Raw genomic sequence first — 25,678 nt, 5'->3', positions numbered from 1 at the left:
CAGTTTTGGTAAAAAGAATAGTACAGGGATGTGCTGGTCACTTTGTATGACATTTCCAGCAAGTTACTTGTTGCCTGGCTGGCAGGGGAAAATTGAATTTAAGGCCAAAAAAAAAAAAAAAAAAAAGCCATGAAAATTCAAAATTTAGAAAAGAGATAACCTGAAAAGGACAGACTATGACCACGCACTGTTTCAGAACCTTTTGCTGGCAAACACTATCTTTCTATATAAAGACATTTAGTATCAGTCACACTTAAAAAAATTTTGAGCCTACTCATGAAATGACACATCATGTATTTTAATACTGGGGGGGGGGATAAAATGCATCACTGTGAAAGTAGGCAATCTAAATTTGCATTCCTCTAGCTACATACAGTATTTTTCATATTTAGATTTTCCTTATAAACAGCCTAATTTTGTTTCAGTATAACTAATTCTTAGGCTCAAATTCTTTCACATGAGTAAAATAAAAATGTTACTCCAAAGTAGTAAAGCAGATGGATTATAAAGAACTATTAAAATTAATAAAATTTCTTAAAAAATTAAAAATAAAAATATACATTGCAAATCATACTGTCCCAAGATTTAGAGTTAATGTTGTCAACCTGTAATAGTTTAGTACTAACAGAGGGAGGAGGGTGTACATAAATAAATAAATAACTAAACATTTCTTTTGATTCATTAGAGTTCAACCATTACCCTTTTTTAAAACAAGTACAAAATAACTAAACTGCAAATAAGATTGTTATCTCCTCTGGTTTATAGTCTGCCCTCTGGTGGAAGTGCTAATGAACAGTGAAATGGCCAAGTAAGAGGCACCAGGGTGTGGTGACACAAATTTGTAAATTCAGCACTGGTAAGGCACAGCCAGAAGGACATTGAGGTTTGAGGTCAGTTTGAGCTATATAACACAGAGACAGTATGGAGATATATAAACTAGACACCCTGGATAGAACAGTTGTAGCTTTTTTTTTTTTTTTGGGCATTCATCTTTAGTTGTGGCACTTTTACAGTCACTTCTGAAAAGTATATATACTTTCTAGCTATAATCTATGACTTAGTTTCAGTTCAATTTCATTATAATCTGATAGGTCAGAATCTAAGGCAGGAGACAAAAAAGCCTGCTTTAATTCTAGAAAGCTTTTTGGTACTCCATTTTGTATCTCCTAAAACAATCAGAATCTTCATGAGAGTAGCAAGCTGAATCAAGAAATACAAGCACATAAGTTCTAGTTTTGCCTCTGCCAATAATCAGCAAAGGAATCATAAACTTACTTAAATTTCTTAAGACTGAAGTTTTCATATCCACAAAGCTATGGGTTAATTTTATTGTCTTTTCACCTACAAAAAAACCCCTAATTTGTGTGTTTGACCCTATACCAGTGAAAATAAAGTTTTGTCTTTTCTGCACCAACCCAGATGAAATGTGAATGCAGGACCCTAAAGTTGAACATTAGTACACCTCTTCAGCCCTTGTGCCTCTTCTTATTCCCCCAATTCATGAGATCTTCAGGACAGTGAAAATTCCCAAGGAGTTGAAAACAATTTCAGATAAGTTAGATTTTGCAAACATTGTGAATCAGAATTGATTTGAGAACTTACATTTCTTTTCCATCTAATAAAATGCAAGATGTGGTCACTGGTCATGTGATATGAAGTATAACACACTTTTTTTTGAGGATTTTTTTTTTTCCTTTTTATAATGCTTTACTAATTCCACAGTCTCTCAGAAACAGATTTAAAAGAACCACTTTTATATGCTATTATTCTTTGGAAAGAAAATGTAAGGTGTTATCTGCTTAGAACAATTCCCAAATTATTTTCAGGAAATTGAAATGACATTTTATTAGGGTTTTCTTGATTGTATCTTCCGGACAAGACTCTGGTATCCAGCATTCACGCCACTAGATATAAAGAACAATTTGATAATGTTTATTTCAAAGTCAGATTCTTCTAGCACTAGCTAACTATCACATCTACAGAGTGGTTCAAGATACATGACTACCTATGGCTTTGGTTTCCTTGGTTAGAACACCAGGACTTTACTTACCAACATCTTAAGAAGTGGAAAAATTTTATGAAAGGTGCTTTGAGACTTAAAGAAGCTGGACAAGAAATACATCACTTGGTGCTTGCTATGTTCTCCTGTAGACTACGTTACAGATAAACTGAAACTGACTCCAATGATGTGAAAAAGAGTATGTTAAGAGATTTTAAGAGGATCAACAGCACCTGAGCTCAATGAGATTCATGACCGGTCTGTTTACCTGCTGCCTCCTCCTGTGGCATTGTGGGAGTTCTTCGGGGCCCCTGTGGCCCACTATTCTTGTCACTGGTGTTTTCCTCCAGGTTACCTCCTGGCTCCTGGGTTTTCATCAGCTGACTCAAGATAACTGCCAACATACTCTGCATGTCAGCTGGTGTATTTGAAGCTTCAGGAGTTATTTGTTCTGCTGAAGGCAGGACCACTGGTACAGAGGGTACCTCCTTCAATGATTCCTCTGGGGCTATGGATTCTGAATCCTGCTGCTGGGAAGTGGCTTCTGTCAGTGCACTAATAGATTGGTTCAGTGCTTCCAGCTGCTGTTGCATCTCTGGGTTGGAGTGGATATTAAGCAGCTGTGCCATTTGAGGGATGCTCAAATCAGTTTGGCTCTGTAGCAGGTTTAATAACACTGCCAATTCACTTTGATTCAACTGCTGTGTGATGTCACTGAGGCCTGTAGGAAGAAGGTGGAGCTAACATGAGAATAGGTAAGACAGGGACTTTTGTGTTCCTCAATAGACAAAAGCAATTTATAATATTCAAAGACTGAGCCAGGTGTGCCTTTAATCCCAGTGCAGCAGCAGGAAGATCTCTGTGAGTTCCAGGCCAGGGTCTACTTATTGAGTTCCAGGACAGCTGTGGATACAGAGAGACCCTGTCTCAAAAAAACAAAAAAACAAAAAGGGAACTGATAGGACAGGCTTTAAAAAAATCAGGGGCCATGGGGCTGGAGAGATGGCTCAGTAGTTAAGAGCACTGACTGCTCTTGCAGAGAACCCGGGTTCGATTCCCAGTACCCACATGGCGGCTACAAACCGTCCTTAACTCCAGTTCCAGGCGAATCCGAAGCTCTCTTCTGACCTCCGCGGCATACATGGGTGCACTCACATACATGCAAACAATACACTCATACACATTAAAAACAAAAACAAAAACAAAAACAAAAAACAGGGACCTAATGCCTCATGCCTAGAAATATGGTTGTTCAAGGGTTATGTATTTACTTATTTTTGATAGAATCTCAGGTAGCCCAGGCTGGCATCAAGCTTGACATATAGTGGAAGATGACCCTGAACTTCTAATACTCCAGACTCTTACTTCTTCAGCGCTGGGATTATATACATTCGCCACTGTACCTGGTCTGAGAGTATTTTTAAAGATTTATATAGCCAGTGTTGAAAATAACTGTTGTAGGTGAGCAAAAAAGGGAGAGCTGAAAAAGATCTGCAGCTTAAAAAAAGAAAAAGGTGGTACTATAGGAGAAATATTTTGCTATAAGGTTTAATATGACAGTTTAGAGCAAATAAGTCTACAGACCCAATCATGCTTACAATTATAATTGGATTTTTCTAAAGCCTTATCTAATCTAACATCAATAGGGCTCTAAATTATTGCTAGCCATGGATGAACTAACTTTAAATTTTGCTTATTTAACTGACTGATTTCTGCCACACACTCTAAATGAAGTATAATTATTATTATTGTTTTGCTTTTTTTTTGAGACAGTCTCCTTGTAGCCCCAGTTGGCCTGGAACTCACAGAGCTCCGCCTACATCTGCCTCCCACATGCTGGGATTAAAGGCATGCACCACCATACCTGGCTATAATATAGCAGTTCTTATTTTGAGGAAGGAAAATATTCTATTGTACTTTTTGAACTATGTGCATAAGACATGGTTCCTTTTCCTCAAAAATGAGGACATCAAACTTCTTTTGTAATGCTTCACTGGACAAAAACTAAAACACATAGACATTTAAGCAGAAAGACCAAATCTTGGCACTGACCTACTGCATCCCCAGCCCCAGGCTCCACCTTGACAGGAGCAGGCTGAGGTGGTGCCGGACTATTGTTCTTCACAGGCTCAGCTGTGGTCCCTGAGGTAGTTTCTTTTCTAGAAGCTTTGGATGGAGGTGGCTCTTCTGTTGGAACACCACTTTGCCGCTGCCGTCGACGTTTCTTACTCCACAACTCATGGCAATCCTGCCAGTGAGGTAGGCTGGAAAAACACAAAGCAAAAGGGGAATATAGTAGTGAGTGAATGGAAGGATAAGAAATTAAAATAGGAAAATAAAAAGAAACATGATAGTATTAAAAAACAAACAAACAAACAAACAAAAAGAATGGTACGTGTTACTCTGAGGAAAAAAGGTCCGCAAGATTTATGCAGTAAGAAATGAGGACTGGGGCTAGAGAGATGGCTCAGCAGTTAAGAGCACTGGCTACTCTTGCAGAAGACCTGGGTTCTATTCCCAGCACCCACATGACAGCTAATAACCGTCCTAACTCCAGTTCCAGGGGATCCAAGGCCCTCTCTTCTGACCTCCAAGGGAACTGCACAACACAGGTACACTTACACACATGTAGACAATACACTCATAAACATAAAAATAAAATGTTAGAAATGAGAACCTCAACTCTCATATAATCAAATATTGTCTTAGCATAACAAGAATAAGGAGAACTTGGCCAAGTCACGCATAGGATAAATAAAAACAAAGTGATAAATGGCTAATCAATAGCTAAAGAAAATATACTAAAGGGGCTGGAGAGATGGCTCAGCAGGTAACGGTGCTTACCACTAAGCTTGACAACCTGAGTTCAATCCCAGAACCCTATGTTGGACAGAACCAACTCCTGCAACTTGTCCTCTGACTTCCACACCCAACGTGGTAAGTGCATGACCAGACAAGCAGGTGCGCACCGCACACACACACACACCACACAAACAATAAATAACTAAATGTAAAACAAACAAACAAGCCTAGAAAAGAGGGTGATTCAAATCTTGGATCCAGCCAGGCATGGTGGCACATGCCTTAATCCCAGCACCTAAGAGGCAGAGGCAGGCATATGTCTGTGAGATCCAGGACAGCTTGGTCTACATAGTGAGTTCTAGACCTGTTGGGGCTCCAGGGAGACCCTGTCTAAAAAAATAAAAAGACAAAAACAAAAATGAAAATGTATCTAAAAAATATGACATGACACTAGGCCTGGAGACACAGGCCTATAATCTTAGCTACATGGGAGGCTGAGGCAGGAAGACCCTAAGTTCAAGGCCAGTCAGGGCAACAGGGTAAGCTCAAGTTCAAGCTGAATGACTCTGTGAAACACTGTCTCAAAAAAAGTAATGAGGGTTGGAGATATACTTCACTGATAGAGCACTTGACTAACACGTGCTAGAGTCTTGGTTCAATCCACAGTATTGCCTCCTGGCTTCTACCACACCCGCAAATCTGACATGAAAGCTATTATAATGCCAGTTTAGTTCAGAAATAAAAGATCTTCTATGTGCCAAAATGTTGGATGTGAGTATAGAGCATTTGAAGATCAATAGGGTAAAGGAAATTCATAAAAATTTTGATGAACGAGGGCCATCGAGATGGCTCAAGAGGGTAAAGCCCTGGCTGCATAAACCTTATTAACATGAGTTTGATTCCAGGATATATAAAGGTAGAAGGAAAAATGAGTCCCCAAAATTTTCCTGACCTTTACAAAAATGCTGTGGCATGCACATGAACATGCATACACAGACACACACAAATAAATGTTAAGAGAAATTTTAAAAATAGATTGAGACACAAGGACTATTTTTTTACATAAAAATTCAGTGACCTGACAACAATGTAAATTATTGTAAACTTGAAATGTATTTGCAAGTATGAGAAATATACAGTCCCAACACAGATATTCAAACAGAAATAAATGGTTAAAAGCAAAAACTAGAATGAATATTTTCAAGGACACTGTTTAATACAACAAACTAGGGACCCAAAGATAAAGGAAAATAGCCTGAATCAAATTAGAACAAATTATCATGGCGAAATCTATTTATTTAAAATATCTGCCCTTACCCACAGTAACACTCAAGGACCCTTTCCACTGGGACTGATACAACCACTATCATTTCTTTTGATAAATCTTTTTCTTAGTATCTCATCTCCTGAGGCCTAGAGCAAGTTTGGAGCTACTACACACAGCTACCAGACTTACTCTGGAGGTGCCATTTTGCTGAGTTCCACATCTTTTAGGAAGTCACTTTGCAGGGTCTGTTCAGCTGTGCAACGCTTGCTAGGATCAAGTGTCAGCATGTGGTCCAATAAATCAAGTGCTGCTGAAGGAATGCTGTAGAAAGGAAGGAAAAACCAAAAATTCATAATGATCCCATAGGTCTCAAACTTGTGTCAATGTTATCTGAATTTCCATCTCCATGTAAAACTGAACAAAGGGATTTGGAAGTTGGATAATGCAAGTAGATCTGGTCACACTTATAATTTAGTTTTAATTTAATTTAAATTTTAATTATGTGTTTTGTCTGCAAGAGAGTAAGTGGATCCATGCATACATTGTCTGCTGAGGCCAGAAGAGGACGTTGGATCACCCAGAACTAGAGTTAAGGGACAGTTAGTCACTATGTGGGTGCTGAGAACTGAACCTGGGTCTTCTGGAAGAGCAGGCACTGATCTTAACCACTCAGCCATCTCTCCAGCCCCCACACTTAGATTTAAGAAATCCTATGCCAGGCGTGGTGGCACACACCTTTAATCCTACCATTCGGGAGGCAGAGGCAGGTGGATCTCTGTGAGTTCGAGGCCAGCCTGATCTACATAGTGAGTTCCAGGCCAAATGGGGCTACTGGGAGATCCTGTCTCAAAAAGACCAAAAAAAAAAAGAAATCCTATGATATACGTAAAAACTATGAAGCCAATAGTTCTGTTCTCTTTCTCCTTAAGAAGATGAAAAAGATAATTAAGAAATTCCACATACTGTTAAAAACGTTTTCTACTGTCCAAAGCCTTCAGAGGAGAAAATTACAAACAAGATCTGATAAAACACATAAATTTTTTTTTGTCTTTTTGAGATAGGGTCTCCCTGTAGCCTCAGCTTTGTAGACCACGCTGGTCTTGAACTCTCAGAGATCCGCCTGCCTCTGCCTTCTGAGTGCTGGGATTAAAGGCCTACACCACCACACTCTGCAAAACACATAAATTATTTAAAAATAAAATGGGCAGGTGAGAAACACCAAATCCCTAGACCAGGAAAAAGTCAAGTCCCAAGAGAAGAGATATATATTTCTGCCAAACTCACAAAGAGAATTCTTCTCGAAGGCGCCTTCTATATTGCTTCTTCGGTTTCATGTTATTGAAGTAGGGCAGCTTGATAACATCAGGCCACACTGCTGGACAAGGACTACCACAGAGACGGCTGAAAAAAAAAAAAGCAAAACCAAGAGTAACAAAGTCAGTATCATGACTTCTGGAGGTTCTTGAAAAGAAATTACCTTCTCCAGTTTGAGGAATCTTTGATTATTACATATTATGGAGTACAGAAAAAGTAAAACATGATCTACTATTGTTTTAAGAATAAAAGAAGTATGACAGAAGTTACTGGTTAAAAGAAAGCAAGAAGTCAGTCATGATGGCATTTTTTTTTTTTTTTTTGGTTTTTTTAAGAAAGGGTCTCCCTGTAGCCCCAGCTGTCCTGGAACTCACTATGTAGACCAGGCTGGCCTCGAACTCACAGAGATCCGCCTGCCTCTCTCTGCCTCCCGAGTGCTGGGATTAAAGGCGTGCGCCACCATGCCTGGCATGATGGCACTTTTAATCCCAACATTCTGGAGGTAGAGAGAGGTACAGCTCTGTGAAATGAAGGCCAGCCTGGTCTAAAGAGCAAGTTGCAGGTCATCTAGGGCTACAGGAAGACCCTACCTAAGAAACCCAAAACCCAACCACCCACCCCCTAGAAAAAAAGAAAAAAGTATAATAAAATAAGCCCAAATCTGATACTAATCAAGACTGTCCTCAAATCATCTATTGCAGGTTGTATTTTAAGGGCTGGGGAGATGACTTAGCAGTTAAGAGCACTGGCTGCTCATGCAGAGGTTCAATTCCCAGCACCCACATGGTAGAGAACAACTGTCTGTAACTCCAGTTCCATAGGAATCCAACGCCTTCTTCTGACCCACTTGGGCACTGCACAGCACAGGTGCACTTATACACATGCAGGAAATACACTCATACACATTCACATACACACACACAAAATTTTTTAAATTAGGGCTGGATAAAAATGACTCAATGTATTAAGGCATGTTTCACCAAGCCTGAGGACCTGATTTCAATTCCTGGGACTCACATAGTAGACAGAACACACACATTACCACATGTAACACAATAATTAAGTGGTTCTAAGTTCTTTGAAGGCAAGCTTGATTTCCCTAAGTTTAACAGTAAAAGTAATCTGTTGTAGTAGGTTCAATAATTTTTTTTCCTTTTTCTTTTTTTTTTTTTTTTTTTTTTTATTTTATAGACAGGGTCTCCTTGTAGTCCTAATTGTCCTAGACCTCCCTATGTAGACCAGTTGGCCTCAAACTCACAGATATATGCCTGACTCAGGCTCCCGAATGCTTGGATTAAAGGTGTACGCCACCATGCCAAGTGGTTAATAAATTTTTACAGAGTAAGTTTAATGTTTTTCTTTTCTTTTGTGGTGTTGTTGGAGATTGAAATCAAGGCCTTGGGCATGATAAAATCTTTTTTTTTGTTTGTTTTTTTTTGGTCTTTTTTTGAAGCAGGGTCTCCCCGTAAGCCCCAGGTGTCTTGGAACTCACTATGTAGACCAGGCTGGCCTTGAACTCAGAGAGATCTGCCTGTCTCTATCTCCCAAGTGCTAGGACTACAGGGATGCACCACCACGCCCAGCTTTTTTGTCTTTTTGAAGCAGGGTCTCCCTGTAGCAGCAGCTGTCCTGGAACTCACTATGTAGACCAGGCTGGCCTTGAACTCACAGAAATCTGCCTGCCTCTGCCTCCCCAGTGCTGGGATTAAAGGCATGCGGCACCATGCCCGGCCCCACAACTTTTTTTTCATTGAATATTTTTATTTATTATTTTATGCATGTATAAGTGCAACCATGTTGTACAATGCCCTCAGAGATCAGAAAAGGGCATCAGATCCCTTGGAACTGGTTATAGTTGTTAGCCACCATGTGGGTTTTGGGAACCGAACCTAGGTCCTCTGCAAGAGCAGCCAATGCTCTTAACCGCTGAACCATCTATTTCCCCACCTTGTTTTTTGAGACAGAGTTTCTCACTTGGCCTGAAACCTGCTGAATAAGCTAGGCTGGTCAGCCAGAGAGTGCCAAGATCTACCTGTTTCTGCCTCCCCAGCACTGGGATTACAAGCATGCACCACCATACCTAGCTTTTTGTATACAAGTTCTGGAGATCAAACTCAGCTCATCATGATTGCACAGTAAATGCTTTGCTGTGGCTGTATCCAGTCTTTATATTTTCTTTTGTTTTACAATTCCATATTATTTATTCGTTTTTTTGTGTGTTTATATGTATATTGTGGTGGGTGCACCTGATGGCACACAAGTGAAGGATCCTGAATATGGAACTCAGGCTGTCAGGCTTGGTGGCAAGTACTTCTACCTGCTAAGCCATCTCACTGGTCCATAGCAAGTTTAAATCACGTGAGGAGCTGAAGCTTCTCAGTTCTTTTTTCCAAGGTTGGTCTAAAAATCTTGAAAAAAATTATTTACATTCATTCATTTTTTTTTTTATATTTGTATGTGCACACATCCACATGTCATGGTGCACATGTGGAAGTCAGAAGACAACTGCAGAATTTAGTTGTCATCTTCAACCATGGAGTCCCAGACACTGAACTCAGGTCATTAGGCTTAAGAACCAGAACCTTGACCCTGCTGAGCCACCTAGCCACTTTTGATGTTTTAAATTTAATTTTATAACTTTTTATTTTTATAATTTAAAAAATTTATTGATTTGAAAATATTTTTATAATCATTAAAAAATTTAAACACGTGTGTGAGTATGCACACATGTATGTGGATACCCACAAAAGCCAGAAAAGGATGTTGGATCCCTTAGAGTTAGAGCTAAAGGAGTTTTTAGCCATTCAACATGGGTGCTGGGAATTAAACACGTCTTCTGCAAGAGCAGTATGTATCCTTAATTGCTGAGTCATCATCTCTACAGCGCACCCCTTCCCCCCACTGTCTATTCTTAAAAATGCAGGTCATGATCATGGGATGCGTAACTGAATGTTAGAGTCATAAAAGAGTCGGCAAGAGGGGCTGGAGAGATGGCTCAACGGTTAAGAGCACTGACTGCTCTTGCAGAGGACCCAGGCTCAATTCCCAGCACCCACATGGCAGCTACGAACCATCTTTAACTCCAGTTCCAGGGGAATCCGAAGCCCTCTTCTGACCTCCACAACATGGGTGCACGCACATACATGCAGGCAATACACTCATACACATAAAATGAAAAAAGAATAAATAAAATATTTTAAAAAAAAGTTGGCAAGAGCAAAACATTTCTCTAAAAAGTAAATGTGTGAGCCGGGTGTGGTGGTACATGCCTTTAGTTCCAGTACTCAGGAGGCAATGGCTGGTGATCTCCTTGAGATCAAGGCCAGCCTGGTGGTCTACATAGCGAGTGCAAGGCCAGCTGGGGCTACAGGGAGACCCTGTCCTAAAAAGACTAAAAAAGCAGCATAATAAATGAGTTGCTTCTGGCAGCATTCCCCCATGTTGCAATGTGTGCCTTCACTGAAGTCTTGGTTCTGAACACAGAACATGACAACTTTGCACTGTACTGTAATGGCACACAATGCAGATGAATGCCGTTGGAAATACCTCAACTAAGATTTGAGACTACCATGTTGTAAACAGCAGTGTTTTCACTGTACTAAGTTTTCTGTTCTGATATATAATGACTTAATTATGGGGAAAAAAAAAAAAGCTTTCACTATTTTCCTGCCATCATCGCTCAGCATTTAAGTATGAAATCAGTATAATTTTAGTTTGCGTTATGTTAGAATGTTTGATTTATAAAACTTGCTAGCTTGCCTGAGCTTCATAAACAAATAGCATAAAAAACATTAAATGAATTTCCATGGGAGTGGAGAGTGGCTCAGTGGTTAACAGTACTTGCTATTCTTCCAGAGGACCAGAATCTGGTTCAAGCACCCATAATGGGAGGTTCACAACTGCCAGTTCTGGGAGATCTAATACCCTCTGGCTTTGGAGGGCACCTGTACATGTGGCAGTTCGAGCGAAAAACACAGTATACCTGCCTCTGCTTCCCCAATGTTGGGATTAAAGGCACACATGAATACACCCTGCTTCTTTTAATTTTTGTCATTCAGTTATTCACTCATTAATTCATTCATTTGTTGCACTTTGGGTGTGTGTGTCACAGTGTGTCTCGAGGTCAGAGGACAACTTCTGAGTTGGTTCCTTCTACTATGGGTCCCAGGGATGGAAATCAAGTTGGCAGGCTGACCTCACATGAATATGCCCACACATAATTAAAATTAAAAAAAATTTTTTTTCGTCTTTTTGAGACAGGGTCTCCCTGTAGCCCCAGCTGTCCTGGAACTCACTAGGTAGACCAGGCTGGCCTTGAACTCACAGGGATCCACCTGCCTCTGCCTCCTAAGTGCTGGGACTACAGGTGTGCACCACCAAGCCCAGTTAAAGTAAAATTTTTAAAAAGATTTAATTTTTAATGTAAAAATAAAGAAGGTTATCTTTCTTATTAATATGGAAATTTGATAATTTAAAATTTTAATTAAATAATTTGTAAAATTGTATGTATACTAAATATCGTTTTAAAAAAACATTTCTGAGGCCAGACATGGGTTTAATCCCAGCACTCAGGAAGAGGAGGTGAATCCCTGTGAGATTGAGGCCAGTCTTGTCTACATTTCAAGTTTCAGGGTAGCTGTAGCTACAGGGAGACATTGTCTCAAGACCAACCCCTTCCCCCCAACAAAAAAAAAACCTGAAACAAATCCGGGTATGGTGGCACCAGCCTTTAATCCCACACTTGGGAGGCAGAGGCAGGTGGATCTCTCTGAGTTCGAGGCCAACCTGATCTACATAGAGTTCTAGGCCAACTGGGGCTACAGGGAGACCCTGTCTCAAAAGAGACCAAAAACAAAACAAAACCCACACAAAACATTTATGATTTATTATCAGTACATGTTTGATTTGTATACATATTATAAACCTTATATATGTGGTGTTATATAAAAATTTCTCAGGCAAAAAGAGGTTATGAGTGAGAAAAATTTAAGAAATCTTTATTTTTATCACACCTGGGCACTTAAGCACATGTGTAACTGTACCTGATCAATTCTAGCTGAGCCAGCTCCAAATTGGCTTGAAAAATAGGCTTCTTTGTGAACAGTTCCCCAAGGATGCAGCTAAAAAGAGAAGTAAAATTGAGAGGTTAGTAGAGAAGTCCCAAGAGCCTAGAGTTTGTCTCAATAAATTTTTGTAATATTGGGCTGCATCTAATATATTTATGTGGTATACTGATGTGGTAAACTAGCCCAGAATTTCAGTATCTGGGTTTCCTAAAAAAACGAACAAACAAACATTTCTTATAAGTGACAACAGGTTTTTTTTTTTTGGTCTTTTTGAGACAGGGTCTCCCTGTAGCCCCAGCTATCCTGGAACTCATGATGTAGACCAAGCTGGCCTTGAACTCAGATCTGCCTGCCTCTGCCTCCCAAGTGCTTGGGATTAAAGGTGTGCGCTACCATGCCCGGTTTAAAATGGTTTTATAAGAAGGTGCAGAAGTTTCTACAAAGAGATTATTAGTTTTGTCATTAATTTGCTCTGTATAAAACATAGTATACTAGTATACTTGGCACTATATTTACAAAAACAATGTATTTGTTACCAGTCAAGATCAGTTTCAACAAGAATTTCAAATAAACTCTGCTTAAACACCTTTGTTGATTTGAAATGGGCTTTTAGGACTGGGGACCTAAGTTTGAAATCCTAAAACCCAAGTAAAGCTGACTATGGCAGTGCATGCCTAGAGTCCCAATGTGCCTATGGTGAGATGGGAGGCAGAGACAAAAGAATTTCTGGAACCTCATGGGCCAGCTAGCCTGGCACAGCAGCAAACATCAACAAAAAAGAGACATGTGCCCTCACTCACACATGTATACACATTATATACACACATATCAAAATATTAGTAAAATAAAACAAAGGTTTAAAAAACAAAAAGGAGGGCTTGGAGAGATGGTTCAACAGCAAAGAGCACTGGCTGCTCTTGCAGGGGATGTGGGTTCAGTTCCCAGCACCCATATGGCAGCTAACAATCATCCATAACTCCAGTTCTAGATCTGAAGTCTTCCCTTCTGGCCTCCATAGGCACTGCACTTACACATATGCAGGCAAAACTCATATATATAAATTAAAATAAATTAATTTTAAAAAATTTAAAGGTGGGCTAGAGAGAAGGCTCAGCAGTTAAGAACATTGGTTGTTCTTACAGAAGACCCAGGTTCGAATCCCAGCACCCACATGGCAGCTAACAACTGTCTGTAACTCCAGTCCCAGGGGATCCAACAGCCTCTTCTGACCTCTGAGGGCACTGCATGACACGGGTGCACTCACCTACATGCAGGCAATACATGCATACACGTAAAATAAAAATAATAAAATATTAAAAAAAAAAAATTTAAAGGAGGGTTGGGGAGAAAACAGGGCAGCTTCCACTGGATGCCCCTATTTCTGGAGGAAGGTGCTGGCCTCAGCTGACAAGTCAGAGCAGGGAAAAGGGTAATTTCTGACACAAGAAGGAAAAGGAGGCAATGGGAAGCAGGAAACTGGGGGGCAGTGGTTGGGAGGAGGTTGGGGGTAGGAGGTGAGAGGCCTGTAGGGCAGGCACTCCTGTGTACATGCCCCCAAGTATCCCTGAGATTTCTGGCTCAATCTGAGTGTCCAGTTCAGCAAAAGGTAGGTTTCTACTCTGAACTCACTCCATTCAAGTTGTTAACTCAAGTTGTGAACCACCATTGGGTTGACAAAGCTAAAGGACATGGGGGTGTGCCTGACAGAGGACCCTCTCTACACACCCAGACCTGAGGCTGCTGAGGTCAGTCTGTTACTGCTATGCATAGGACTAACAGAATAAACTCATACTTCCCTTCCTAAAAAAAATTTTTTTTTGAAAAGGGGCTGATTCAGAGGTTAAAGTACTGGTTGCTCTTCCAGAGCACACAGGTTTATTTCCCAGCATCCACATGATGGCTAACAGCTGTCCATAATTCCAGGGTATACAAGGCCCTTTACTGTCCTTGCATACATGCAAGTGAAACATTCAGTACAAATCATTTTTTTTTTTTGGTCTTTTTCAGACAGGGTGTCCCTATAGCCCCAGCTGGCCTGGCACTCACTAGAAGACCAGGCTGTCCTTGAACTCACTGAGATCCACCTGCCTCTGCCTCCCAAATGCTGGGATTAAAAAAGTGCACCACCATGCCCAGCAAATAAAAAATTTTTTTACAAATTAAAACTAAACAAAACAAAACAAAATTCTAGGCCTGGTGGTGCATGCCTTTAATCCTAGCACTAGGGAGGCAGAGGCAGGCAGGATCTCTGAGTTTGAGGCCAGCATGGTCTACCTAGTGAGTTTCAGGACAGCTGAGGCTACAGGGAGACCCTGTCTCAAAAAAAAGAAAACAAAAATCCCTCCGCAATGAAAAGGGCTGTCAAAACTAAATGAACAATTTACATTGCTTCACGGGATCTCTCTATAAATGTAAAAGCAGTAACATTTTAGAAAGGAAAAACAACAGATTAAAATTGCAAATGTTGTGAAAGACCAAAAAAAAAAAAAAAAAGACTATAGAACTATTCTAGAATAAAGAAATTTTTGAAAAAAGACCAGGGCATAGCAAGATATCTCAATAGTTAAGAGCACTGGCTGCTCTTGCAGAGGACGTGGGTTTGATTCCCAGCACCCACATGGTGGCTAACAACCATCTGTAATTCCACTTCCAGAGGAATCTGACACTCTCTTCTGACCTCCATGGGCAATGCACTTACATACGTGCAGGCAATACACTCATACACCTAAAAGAAAAACTATAAATAAATTAGAAAGAGAGAGAGAGAGAGAGAGAGAGAGAGAGAGAGAGAGAGAGAAAGAAAGAAAAGAAGACCAGCAGCATGCAGTAATACATGCCTGTAATTGTAGCTACTTGGAAACTTTAGGTAGAAAGATCACTCCAGCCTATGAATTAAGAGACTAGACTACACAACAGCAGAGAAAACAAACAAACAAAAACAGGCTACTTTTTGGAATACAGATCATGCTGAATTGAATCCAAGAGATTATTTCTACAACATTATTAGCATACTGATATGGATACACCACCCTGCCCAGTTGTGTTAAATTCCTTGAATTTGTTAATTGTAGTATGACTATATAAAAGAGGACACTTTTGTTCATACAGATTATTTGCATACTTTTGGGGGGGTACTATTCTTGCAACTTCTCCTGAAGTTTGAAATTATTTCAAACAAATTTAAAGGATAATCCTATGTGAATACTCCATACATTTTTAGTCTTGACTATTTCTTAAAAAGGAAAAAAAAGAAGTGGGTGGAGGGACTGGAAGGATGGGTCAGTGGTCAAGAGCACTTGCTGTTCTTACAGAGAACCAGAGTTCAATTCCTAGCATCTGTAGGAGATCTGAAGCCTTATTCTAGCGTCTGAGAGAGTGTAGGCACGTATGCGAGAGCTCGAGCATACACCCACACAAACATGTACACAAATTTTATTATTTATATTTTCAAAAAAGTGGTGGAGGAACTAGGAGAATATGATCAAAATATACTGTGTGACATCCTCAAAGAATTAATAAACCCAACAAACAAACCAAAAAGAAATGAGCACCTTTCTATAGTCAAGTACAATTTTTAAATTTTTATATATATGTGTTTGTGCCTGTGAGTGCAGGTGCCCGCAGAGGTCAGATCCCATCAGGACCTTGGCATGAGCAATATATGTTTTAACTGCTAAACCATATCTCCAAACTCAATGTTAACATTTTTAACCTTAAATTGAATGTGACAATTTTTTTGAGACTCGTCTCTCTGTAGCCCCAAATGGTCTGGAATTCGCTATGTACATCAGCTAGCCTCCACCTCACAAGAGTTCTTCCTGCCTCTGTCTCCCAAATGCTAAGATTAAAGGCACATGCCACTACACTAAGCCTATAAGACTAAGTTTTGGGTTTTTTTTTTTTTAAATGTGTATGAGTATTTTGCCTGTATTGTTTATAAGTGCATCATGTGCACTCAGTTCCCACAGAGGCTAGAAGAGGGCATCTGTGCTGGATAGCTTTAGTGTCAACTTGATGCACCTGGGTTGAGGGAGCCTCAGCTGGGGAATTCCATTGGACTGGCCTGTGGCCAAGACTGTAGGGCATTTTCTTGATTGTTGAGTGATGTGGGAGGGCCCAGCACACTGTGGGTGGTGCCACCCCAAGCAGGTGAGCCCGTATTGCATAAGAAAGCAGGCTGAGCAGGGGCTAGGGGAGCAAGCCAATAAGCAGCTTTCTTCCATGGCCTGTGCTCTACTAGCTCCGGCCTCCAGGTTTCTGCCCTGAGTTCCTACCTTAGGCTCTCTGATGAACTGTGACCCAGGAGATGAAAGACAAATAAACCCTTTCCTCCCCAAGTGGGTATTGGTCAGAGTATTTTGTCATAGCAATGGAGAAAGTTGAACAGCATCTGATCTCCTGGAACTCAAGTTATGTAAGGTTGTCAGTCTTCATGTAGGAACAGAACGTGGGTCCTCTGCAAGAGTCAGCAAGTGCCATCTTTCTATGAGCTATCTTTCTAGCCTCAAGACAAATTTTCACTTCATACTTCACATATAATTTGCTATACTGTAGGTCTTTTAAATTTCTTCCCTGACTTGATTACTGGTTAACTAATTCTCTCAAACTTTAGACAGAGATGGAAAAACTAAATTTTAGTTGTTTCTAATATTAGCTTCTAAACATAGATATGTACCAAGTGAAATAGGAGAAAGGTAAAAAGAAAATCCAAGAAAAATAACTAGTTTCTTTATTTCCTTTTTGAGACATGGTCATTGAATTCTTTGTGTCACCTAGGAAGAACTTGAACTCTTACTCTTCTTGCCTCCACCTGCCAACTGCTTTCTTTACATTTAATTTCTTAGACTCATCTTTCTGTCTACCCTGATTTGTACACTTAAGTGGCTCAGCTTCTCCAGTGCTAGAATGCTAACATCTTGGCACTGTTTCTGTTTTCTTTATTTCTATTTCTAATCCTTTGGTGGGGAAGACATGATTAGTATATAGTTAACATTGTTTATTGCACTAAGATGACAAGCTGCACAGACTGAAAAGACAATAGAGATGAATTATGAGCTCTCGCCCCATGAATCTTGTTTTTGCTTTTGTTTTCTTTTTTGAGTCTGGGTCTCCAAAAGTCTAGGTTAGCCTCCAGGAAGATCTTGAACTCCTGTTCTTCCTCTTGGGCATGGTGGCACAGGCCTTTAATCCTAGCACTCAGGAGGCAGAGGCAGACAGATCTAAGAGTTTGAGGCCAGCCTGGTCTACATTGTGAGCTCTATACCAGCTGGGGCTATAGGGAGACCCTGACACAAAGAAAACCAAAGAAATATTCAACAGAAAATGTTAACTAATCTTTTAAACTTAAGAACTTCAAATAGCTAATACAGAGCTCAAATAGTACATGCTAACAGCATGTAAGTTACAGCCAAAGAGTTTAATGGGGCCTTACCCGCAGCTCCAAACATCAATGGCTGGTGTATAACGTTCCTCTCCCAACAGTAGTTCTGGAGGTCGGTACCAGAGAGTAATGACTTTGTTTGTATAAGGGCGACTGAAATGTAAAATCATCATGATGTAAATGTACAATGGCTTTTGATGATAAATACGTTAACTAAATGCAAACAGGAATACTTGACAACTGAAATTGTTAAAACAGTTCCAACAGCAAACAGTACAAAACTGAACTTGACAGAAGTCAAAGACTTCTATTCCAATTTGGGTTGAATTATTTCAGCTAAGAGCTGAATCAAGACTCCAGATAGGTGACTCTTTTTAGAGAGATGGCTCAGCAATTAAGAGCACTGGCTGCTCTTGCAGAGGACCCAGGTTTGATTCCTGGCACCAACATGGCGGCTAACAACCACCTATAACTGCAGTTCAAGAGATTGGACACTTTTTTCTGACCTCCAAGGGCACTGCACGACAGGGGTGCACCTACCTACATGCACATAAAAATTTTAAAAATCCAGACAGTATCTAAAATCTAGTTGGTAACAATTCCAAATAATTAGGGAACTCTGCTAGTTATTACAATTTATAAAATACCAAAATGTCAGAAAATAAAAAGGATTTTTCTCTAATTCCCACATGCAGTTTTGCTTGCTTGCTTTTTATATTAGAGGTGAAGCTCTATTATCTAAGCAGGACTTGAATTCTTAGACACAAGTGATCCTTCCTATATGCAGTTTTGTTGCTTTTCTTTAAACAGAGGGTCTCACTGTACAGCCCAGGCTGACTTGGAACTTGCTACATACACCAAGTGAACCTTAAACTCAGACATCTGCCTGCTTCTGCTTCCAAAGTGCTGGGATTCTAGGCATCTATCACCACGTCTAGCTCCATATGTAGTTTTGATGAATGCCTTACCTCTCTTCAGAGTTATAGAGCCGAGCAAGTCCAAAATCTGCTAGTTTGATCTGCCCACTGTAAAATAAGAAACAATTATTTTCATAAGTAACAGCAAAATACAGTTGGGAAATACCAATTAAAAAGGTAAGAGAATTGGGGCTGGAGAGATGGCCCAGTGGTCAAGAGCACTAGTTGCTCTTGCAGAGCAACTGGGTTGGGTTCCCACACCCACATGGTAGCTAACAAGAGTCTGTAATTCCAGTTCCAAGGGATCCAACACCCTCAGGCGCTGCACAATACGGGTGTACTTACATACATGCAGGCAATATACTCATACACATTTTAAAAAATAGAGAATTGCCGGGTGTGTTGGCGCATGCCTTTAATCCCAGCACTTGGGAGGGAGAGGCAGGCAGATGGATCTCTGTGAGGCCAGCTTGGTCTACAAAGGGAGTTCCAGGCCAGCTGGATCTACAGGGAGACCCTGTCTCAAAAAGACCCAAAAGACCCCAGCTGTCGTGAACTCACTATGTAGACCAGGCCGGCCTTGAACTCACAGATATCTACCTGCCTCTGCCTCCTGAGTGCTGGGGTTAAAGGCATGTGCCACCACGCCCAGCTTGAGTCTCCCATTCCTAGACTTGGTCTCCCATTCTCCAGTATCATCTAACTTCAGCCTCTCCTAACAGCTGGGACTATAGGAATGTGCCTCCCACTTTGGGCTGTAAATATTTATTTCTTTGTAGACATTAGTGCCTAGCATCTCCTAAAGTAACGCCTAATGATGAAACAAACAAAAACCAAAATTCAAAACAAAGGTCAGTTCTAAATTGATATTTAAAAGGCATAACAAAAATAATAGTAATTTTTAACCAATTTTGGCTTAAACAGCTACAAAAGACATGCTTAAAAAGATATAAAATATGGTCTGAATATTGGAATACACTAGGAAATAATCTTGTCAGAGTACTTTGAATGAAATACAATGAAGTCTGCAATTTACCTTAAAATAACTTGAGCAAAAAAAAAAAAGTGAAGTATGATAAAATACTCATTGTGTAGCCAGGCATGGTGATGCATGCCTTTACTCCTGATCTCTATGAGATCAAGACCAGCCTGGTATCGAGTGCCAGGCCAGCTGGGGCTATAGGGTAAGCCTGTGCAAACTTTTATAATGAATGGCCCCTTACACTATCACCTCATAGGAGATTTCAAACTTTCACCAGAAGAGCTTGTTAAGTAGAGTATGACAGTGCATGCCTGTAATCTTAACACTTAGAAGGCAGAGGCATGAGGATCTCATGTTCAATGCCAGCCTGAGCAACTTGGTGAAAGTCTGTCTCAAAGCACCAAAGGCTGGAGATGTAAATGAATGGGAGAAAGCATATAACCCTAAGGTCCTAAGTTAGATCTCTAGCACCACAAAAACAAACAAACAAACAAACAAACAAACCCCCCAAAGCTGCATATGTTTCATTCTCATAAATGCTAAGTCAATAAGTTCAGGAATCTGTACTTACCCTCCCCACCCCGGAGTACTAGGGACTGAATCCAAGGCCTCATACATACTAGGCAAATGTTCTACCACACTTACTCCTGAGTCTGTATTTCTTTTTTGTTTGCTTTTAAGACAGGGTCTCATTATATAGCTCTGGCTGGCCTGGAACTGCCTACATATATCAAGTTATCCTCAAACTCACAGAGTGGGGGGAGGAGCCTTTTTGAAACAGGGTCTCCCACCCAGTTGGCCTGGAACTCACTATGTACACCTGGATGGATTTGAACTCACAGAGATCCACCTGCCGCTGCCTCCCAAGCGCTGAGACTATAGGCATGCGCCAACACACCCAGTTGTCTTTTTCTTTTTTTTTGAGACAGGCTCTCCCCATGTAGCTCCGGCTGGCCTCAGAACTCAGAGATCCACCTGCCTCTGCCTCCCAAGTGCTAGAATTAAAGGCACCACCCCTGCACCCAGCAAAAATAAATCTTAAAACAAACCTTCAACTTTGATAGAATTTTGAATCACAGAAAACAGCGGTTACTTTTTTTTGTGTGTGTGTGTCTTTTTGAAGTGGGGTCTCCCTGTAGCCCCAGCTGTCCTAGAACTCACTGTGTAGGCCAGGTTGGCCATGAATTCACAAAGATCCGCCTGCCTCTGGCTCACAAGTGCTGGGATTAAAGGCGTACACCACCACGCTCAGCTATGGACTAATCTTTTAACATCATGTTTTGCCTCTTAATAAAGGTATTTAAGTATAATTTTAAATAGTATGTTACTTAGACATTTAAAATAAAGATTAAACAGAACCAGCATCCTTAAATGGCCCCCTGTAAACTACAGATAAAGTTTACGCTCTAATATATAAGAAGCCAGGCGTGGTAACACATGCCTTTCATTCCAGCACTTGGGTGGCAATGATAGGCCAATTTTTGTGAGTTCTAGGCCAGATGGGGCTACAGGGAAACCCTGTCTCAAATAAATAAATAAAAAAATAAACAAACAAATAAATGTATATAAGATATTAAAATGGTTCCTAATAATGATTCAGCTTAATTTTCCATAATTAATGATGTTTACAATTTTCCAAACATAACAAACTATTTACTTTTTCTTTTCTTTGCATTTTTTGACTTATTTATTTTTGGTCTTTTTTGTGACAGGGTCTTCCTGTAGCCCAAGCTCACTAGATAAACCAGGCTGGCTTTAAACTCACAGAGTTTTCATGTTTATATACTTTTGTACATGCAATTTCTTCTACATAAAAATTTGGTTCACACCTTTAATCCCAACACTTGGTTCAAGGCCAGTCTGGTCTACATAGTGAGTTCCAGGCCAGCTGGAGCTACAGAGAGAACCTGTCTCAAAAAAAGACACCCCCCCCCCCAAAAAAAAGCTGGTTCCTTATTGTCAGCCTGATAAATTTCTATTGATTCCTCAAAGCTGCATCTTTCCTTTCCAGGTACTTCCAAATTAAAAAACAAACAAGGCTTTAATGAATGCTTATAATGAATGCTTATGATAGGCAGAGATGGCACAGACCTATAATCCCAGCACTCAGGAGGCTGAAGCAGAAGAATCATCCTAAATTCAAAGTCAGCACGAGCTACATATTTAGACCCTGTCCCAATAAACAAATACTTAAAAAATAAGATATGATAAGCCGGGCATGGTGGCACATGCCTGTAGTCCCAGCACTCAGGAAGCAGAGGCAGGTGGATCTCTGTGAGTTCAAGGCCAGCCTGGTCTACACAGTGATTTCCAGGACAGCTGGGGCCACAGGGAGACCCTACTTCAAAAAAACCAAAAAAAAAAAAAAAAAAAAAAAAAAGACATGAAATAGATTATTTTCATTCTGCTGTATCCACCCATCCCCCATCTTTTTTTGGAAGTAGGACATGTACCCAGACTGGCCTTGAGCTCCCTTTGTAGCTGAAGGTGACCTTGAACTCCTGATGCTCCAGCCTCTAACTCCAGAGTGCTACATTTCCAGATATATGCCAAGCCTGGTTTATGTGGTGTTGGGAATCAAACCCAGAGCTTTATGCTTTACCACTATACCAATTGGGCCATATCCCCTGAAACTATTCTGCATTCCTATCTAGATATGAGATAGAAATTAATACAAAGGATGAATAGTTAGGAAGAAAAGTGAGGAGGAAGAAGAGGAGACAAAGGATGAACACATTCAGTTTGGAAGTTCTGCTGGTAAGATTACTCCTATTATTAAGGTATAAGCATCAGATGTACGTAAAAGGAAAAAAGAGACATGAGTCCACTTAAAATCCCAATTAAATAGACAAAATTCAAAGGAAAATATAATTAACCCTATTTAGTGACTATGTTACCTGTTATTCAGCAAAATGTTAGAACATTTAATATCCCGATGGAGGAAATTCTTTTTGTGACAATAATCCAATCCTTCCATTAGCTGTTTCATGAATGACTTGATATGGTCCTCAGAAAAGTGCACCAAACCTGATTCTAGCAGTCCCATTAAGTCATGGTCCATATATTCAAATACAAGGTAAAAGGCACCTACATAACATGAAAAAGAAATTAAAAATAAGAAAAAAAACTGTTAAATTAACAATATCTCAAAGTTGAATATAATTTTGAAGTTATCCAGTCTCTCTGGAACAACCCCTTAATTTTATAGGTGAAGAACCTAAAACCAATCAAACAACTTCCCCTTTTTGCTAATAAACTATTTAAATTAAATCTTGAATCCTACTATTCTGCTATGTAGACTACTTACCTTTAGAGAACACAATTACCATCATTATGTTTTACTTTACTATATATGTCAGTTAGCAAATTATAGACCCTGGGCCAAATCCACTTGGTTGCTTAGTGTAGAATAATTTTTTTGAGTTGGGCATGGTAGTACAGTCTTGTAGTCCCAGCACTTGGAAGGCTGAGGCAGGCAGATCTCTGTGAGATAGAGGCCAGCCTGGTCTACATAATGAGTTCCAGGTCACCTGAGGCTATAGGAAGACCCTATCTCCAAAAGCCCATTTGTTATATGTTATCTAGGGCACCTTTTGTAAAGGTCTTCACATTAGTCTTAGGTCACAGATATTATGCCAGGGTGAGCAAAGTATACTTGGCATAAAGTAGTGGTGAAATTCAAAGTAATTAAATAAGAATTGAAGAATAAGCCAGGCACAGGTAGCACATGCCTTTAGTAACAACAGCACTCCAGAAACAGAGGCAGGCAGAGTTCTGTGACTTTAAGGTCAACATGTTCTACATAGCAAGTTCCAGGCTAGTCAAGACTACATAATGAGACACTGAGAAACAAACAAACAAACAAACAAACAAACAAACAAACAAACAAAAATCAAAGAATAGCAAGATGGTTCAGCAGGTAAAGGCACATGCTACCAAATCTGATGATGTGAGTTTGATCCCAGGGACTCACATGATGGTAGGAAAAAACTCCTTTGGGTTGTCTTATGACCTCCACATGTATATATCATGGCATATCAAGGCACAAACATACATGGGAGGCAGAGGCATGTGAATCTCTGAGTTTGAGGCCAGCCTGGTCTACCTAATGAGTCAGGACAGCTGGGGCTACAAGGAGACCCTGTCTCAAAAAAAGACAAACAAAAAAAAAAAAAAAAAAAAAAAAAAAAAAAAAGGAGGATGGCGAGATGGCTCAGCAGTTAAGAGAACTAACTGCTAACAGCTGTCCATAATTCCAGTTTCAGGGGATCCGATTCCCTCTTCTGATCTCTGCAGGAATTGCACAACATGGGTGTACCAACCTATACGCAAGCAATACACTCATACACATAAAATAAAGAAAAAAGTTAATTAAAAAAAAAAGAGACAGGGTCTCACTATGAAGTCCTGGCTGACCTTGAACTTACAGAGATCCACTTGCCTCTGCCTCTCCAGTACTAAGATTAAAGGCATGATCTAAGATGCCTGGCCCAATAAATGAAAAAAAAAATTTTTTTTCATTACTAATTTTATGTATATGAGTATATTGCCTGCATGTTAAGTGCACCCAACTCGTGTTGTACAATGCCCAAGAAGGCATCAGATTCCCTGGGAACTGGGGTTACAGATGGTTGTTAGCCACCATGTGGGTGCTGGGAATCAAACTCGGGTCCTCTGCAAGAGCAGTCAGTGCTCTTAACTGCTGAGCCATCTCTCCAGCCCCAATAAAAAATTTTTAAAAAAGAATTCAAGGACCTGACATGGCAGTGCATGCCAGTAGTCCTAGCACTTGGGAGGCAGAGGCAGGCCGATCTCTGTGAGTTCAAAGACAGCTGGGGCTACAGGGAGACCCTCTTTCAAAAAGACCAAAAAAAAAAAAAAAAAAAAAATTCAAAAAAAGGTACTAATGATTTAAGCTTATAAGTTCAGAAATGGATGAAAGAAGTGAGAAAAACAATAATAGTTGTAAACAATTTAAATATATTACATACTTTTTCAATTTTAGCACAGTGTATGATAGAGACAAATATGTAGCTCAGCTGATTAAGAGTATGTGCCTAACATAGTATGTTTTCTATTTGTTTGGTTGGGTGTTTTATTTTTTTATTTATCTTTTAAAATTTTATTTTTATTTTCTGTGTATGGGTGTATTGCCTACATGTAGGTAAGTTCGCCCATGTCGTGCAATGCCCACAGAGGCCAGAAGAGGCTGTTGGATCCACTGAAACTGGAGTCACAGACAGTTGTTAGCTGGCATGTGGGTGCTGGTATTCAAACCCAGGTCTTCTGCAAGAACAGCCAGTGTTCTTAATCACTGAGCCATCTCTCCAGCCCCTATTTCTATTATCTTTTTTTTTGAGGGACAGTACAGGATTTCACTATGTAGTCCTGGCTGCCCTGGAACTCAATTATGTAGACCAGTTTGGCCTTTGCCTTCTAAGAAATGGGATTAAAGGCATGTGTCACCATGCATACACAGCAAAAACCCTGGGTTTGAGCCCAATCCCCAGCACCACAAGAACTGAATGAGAGAGTTTGAGACTAGCCTGGGTTACCATGAGACTATCTCAGAAAAGCAAAAGAAAACAAAACAAGAACCCTAGAAAGTTAAGACTGGGACACATTATTATCTGTCTAGGTCTAGAATTCTGTTTATTAGTAGCATAAAAATAAATCGAACTCAGAGTCTCAGGTATACTATGCAAGTGCTCTATCACTTAGCTACATTCCCAGGCAGGGATTCTTTTTTGAGACAGGGTCTCCCTGTACCCCAGGCTGACTTGGAACTCCCTATGTAGACCAGGTTGGCCTTGAATTCACAGAACACCACTTGCCTCTTGCTGAGACTAAAGGTGTGAGCCACCACACCTGGAAAGGGATTCTTAATATACACAGCAGGTTTCAAGGACTCTCTGACCTTTTAGAAACGGGGCACATTTTTTTATTTGTGC

At 40.2% G+C, this 25,678-nt stretch overlaps 1 protein-coding gene across 8 annotated transcripts in view; it reads right to left on the bottom strand.

Moving 5' to 3' along the window:
• Cdk12 (cyclin dependent kinase 12) overlaps window positions 1–25,678 on the bottom strand; it is an 82,602-nt gene that overhangs the window by 28,939 nt on the left and 27,985 nt on the right. For 7 of the 8 annotated variants that reach the window (XM_029569471.1, XM_008845301.3, XM_029569472.1 and 4 more), the window contains exons 6-13: window positions 22,625–22,814; window positions 18,797–18,853; window positions 17,880–17,981; window positions 12,425–12,502; window positions 7,353–7,469; window positions 6,258–6,389; window positions 4,052–4,263; window positions 2,268–2,720 (exon numbers count right to left, since the gene is read on the bottom strand). In XM_029569471.1, coding sequence (XP_029425331.1) covers window positions 2,268–2,720; window positions 4,052–4,263; window positions 6,258–6,389; window positions 7,353–7,469; window positions 12,425–12,502; window positions 17,880–17,981; window positions 18,797–18,853; window positions 22,625–22,814 — 1,341 coding nt within the window. Of the gene's footprint in view, window positions 1–965; window positions 1,905–2,267; window positions 2,721–4,051; window positions 4,264–6,257; window positions 6,390–7,352; window positions 7,470–12,424; window positions 12,503–17,879; window positions 17,982–18,796; window positions 18,854–22,624; window positions 22,815–25,678 lie in introns of those variants that run through there. The other variant, XM_029569474.1, reaches the window with a different exon arrangement.

The sequence above is a fragment of the Nannospalax galili genome, unplaced genomic scaffold (assembly GCF_000622305.1).
Source record: "Nannospalax galili isolate Female #2095 unplaced genomic scaffold, S.galili_v1.0 scaffold1382, whole genome shotgun sequence".
In the NCBI taxonomy this organism is placed as follows: Eukaryota; Metazoa; Chordata; class Mammalia; order Rodentia; family Spalacidae; genus Nannospalax; species Nannospalax galili.
The sequence above is the reverse complement of the archived record's forward strand: the minus strand, read 5'-3'. Positions and strand labels throughout refer to the sequence as shown.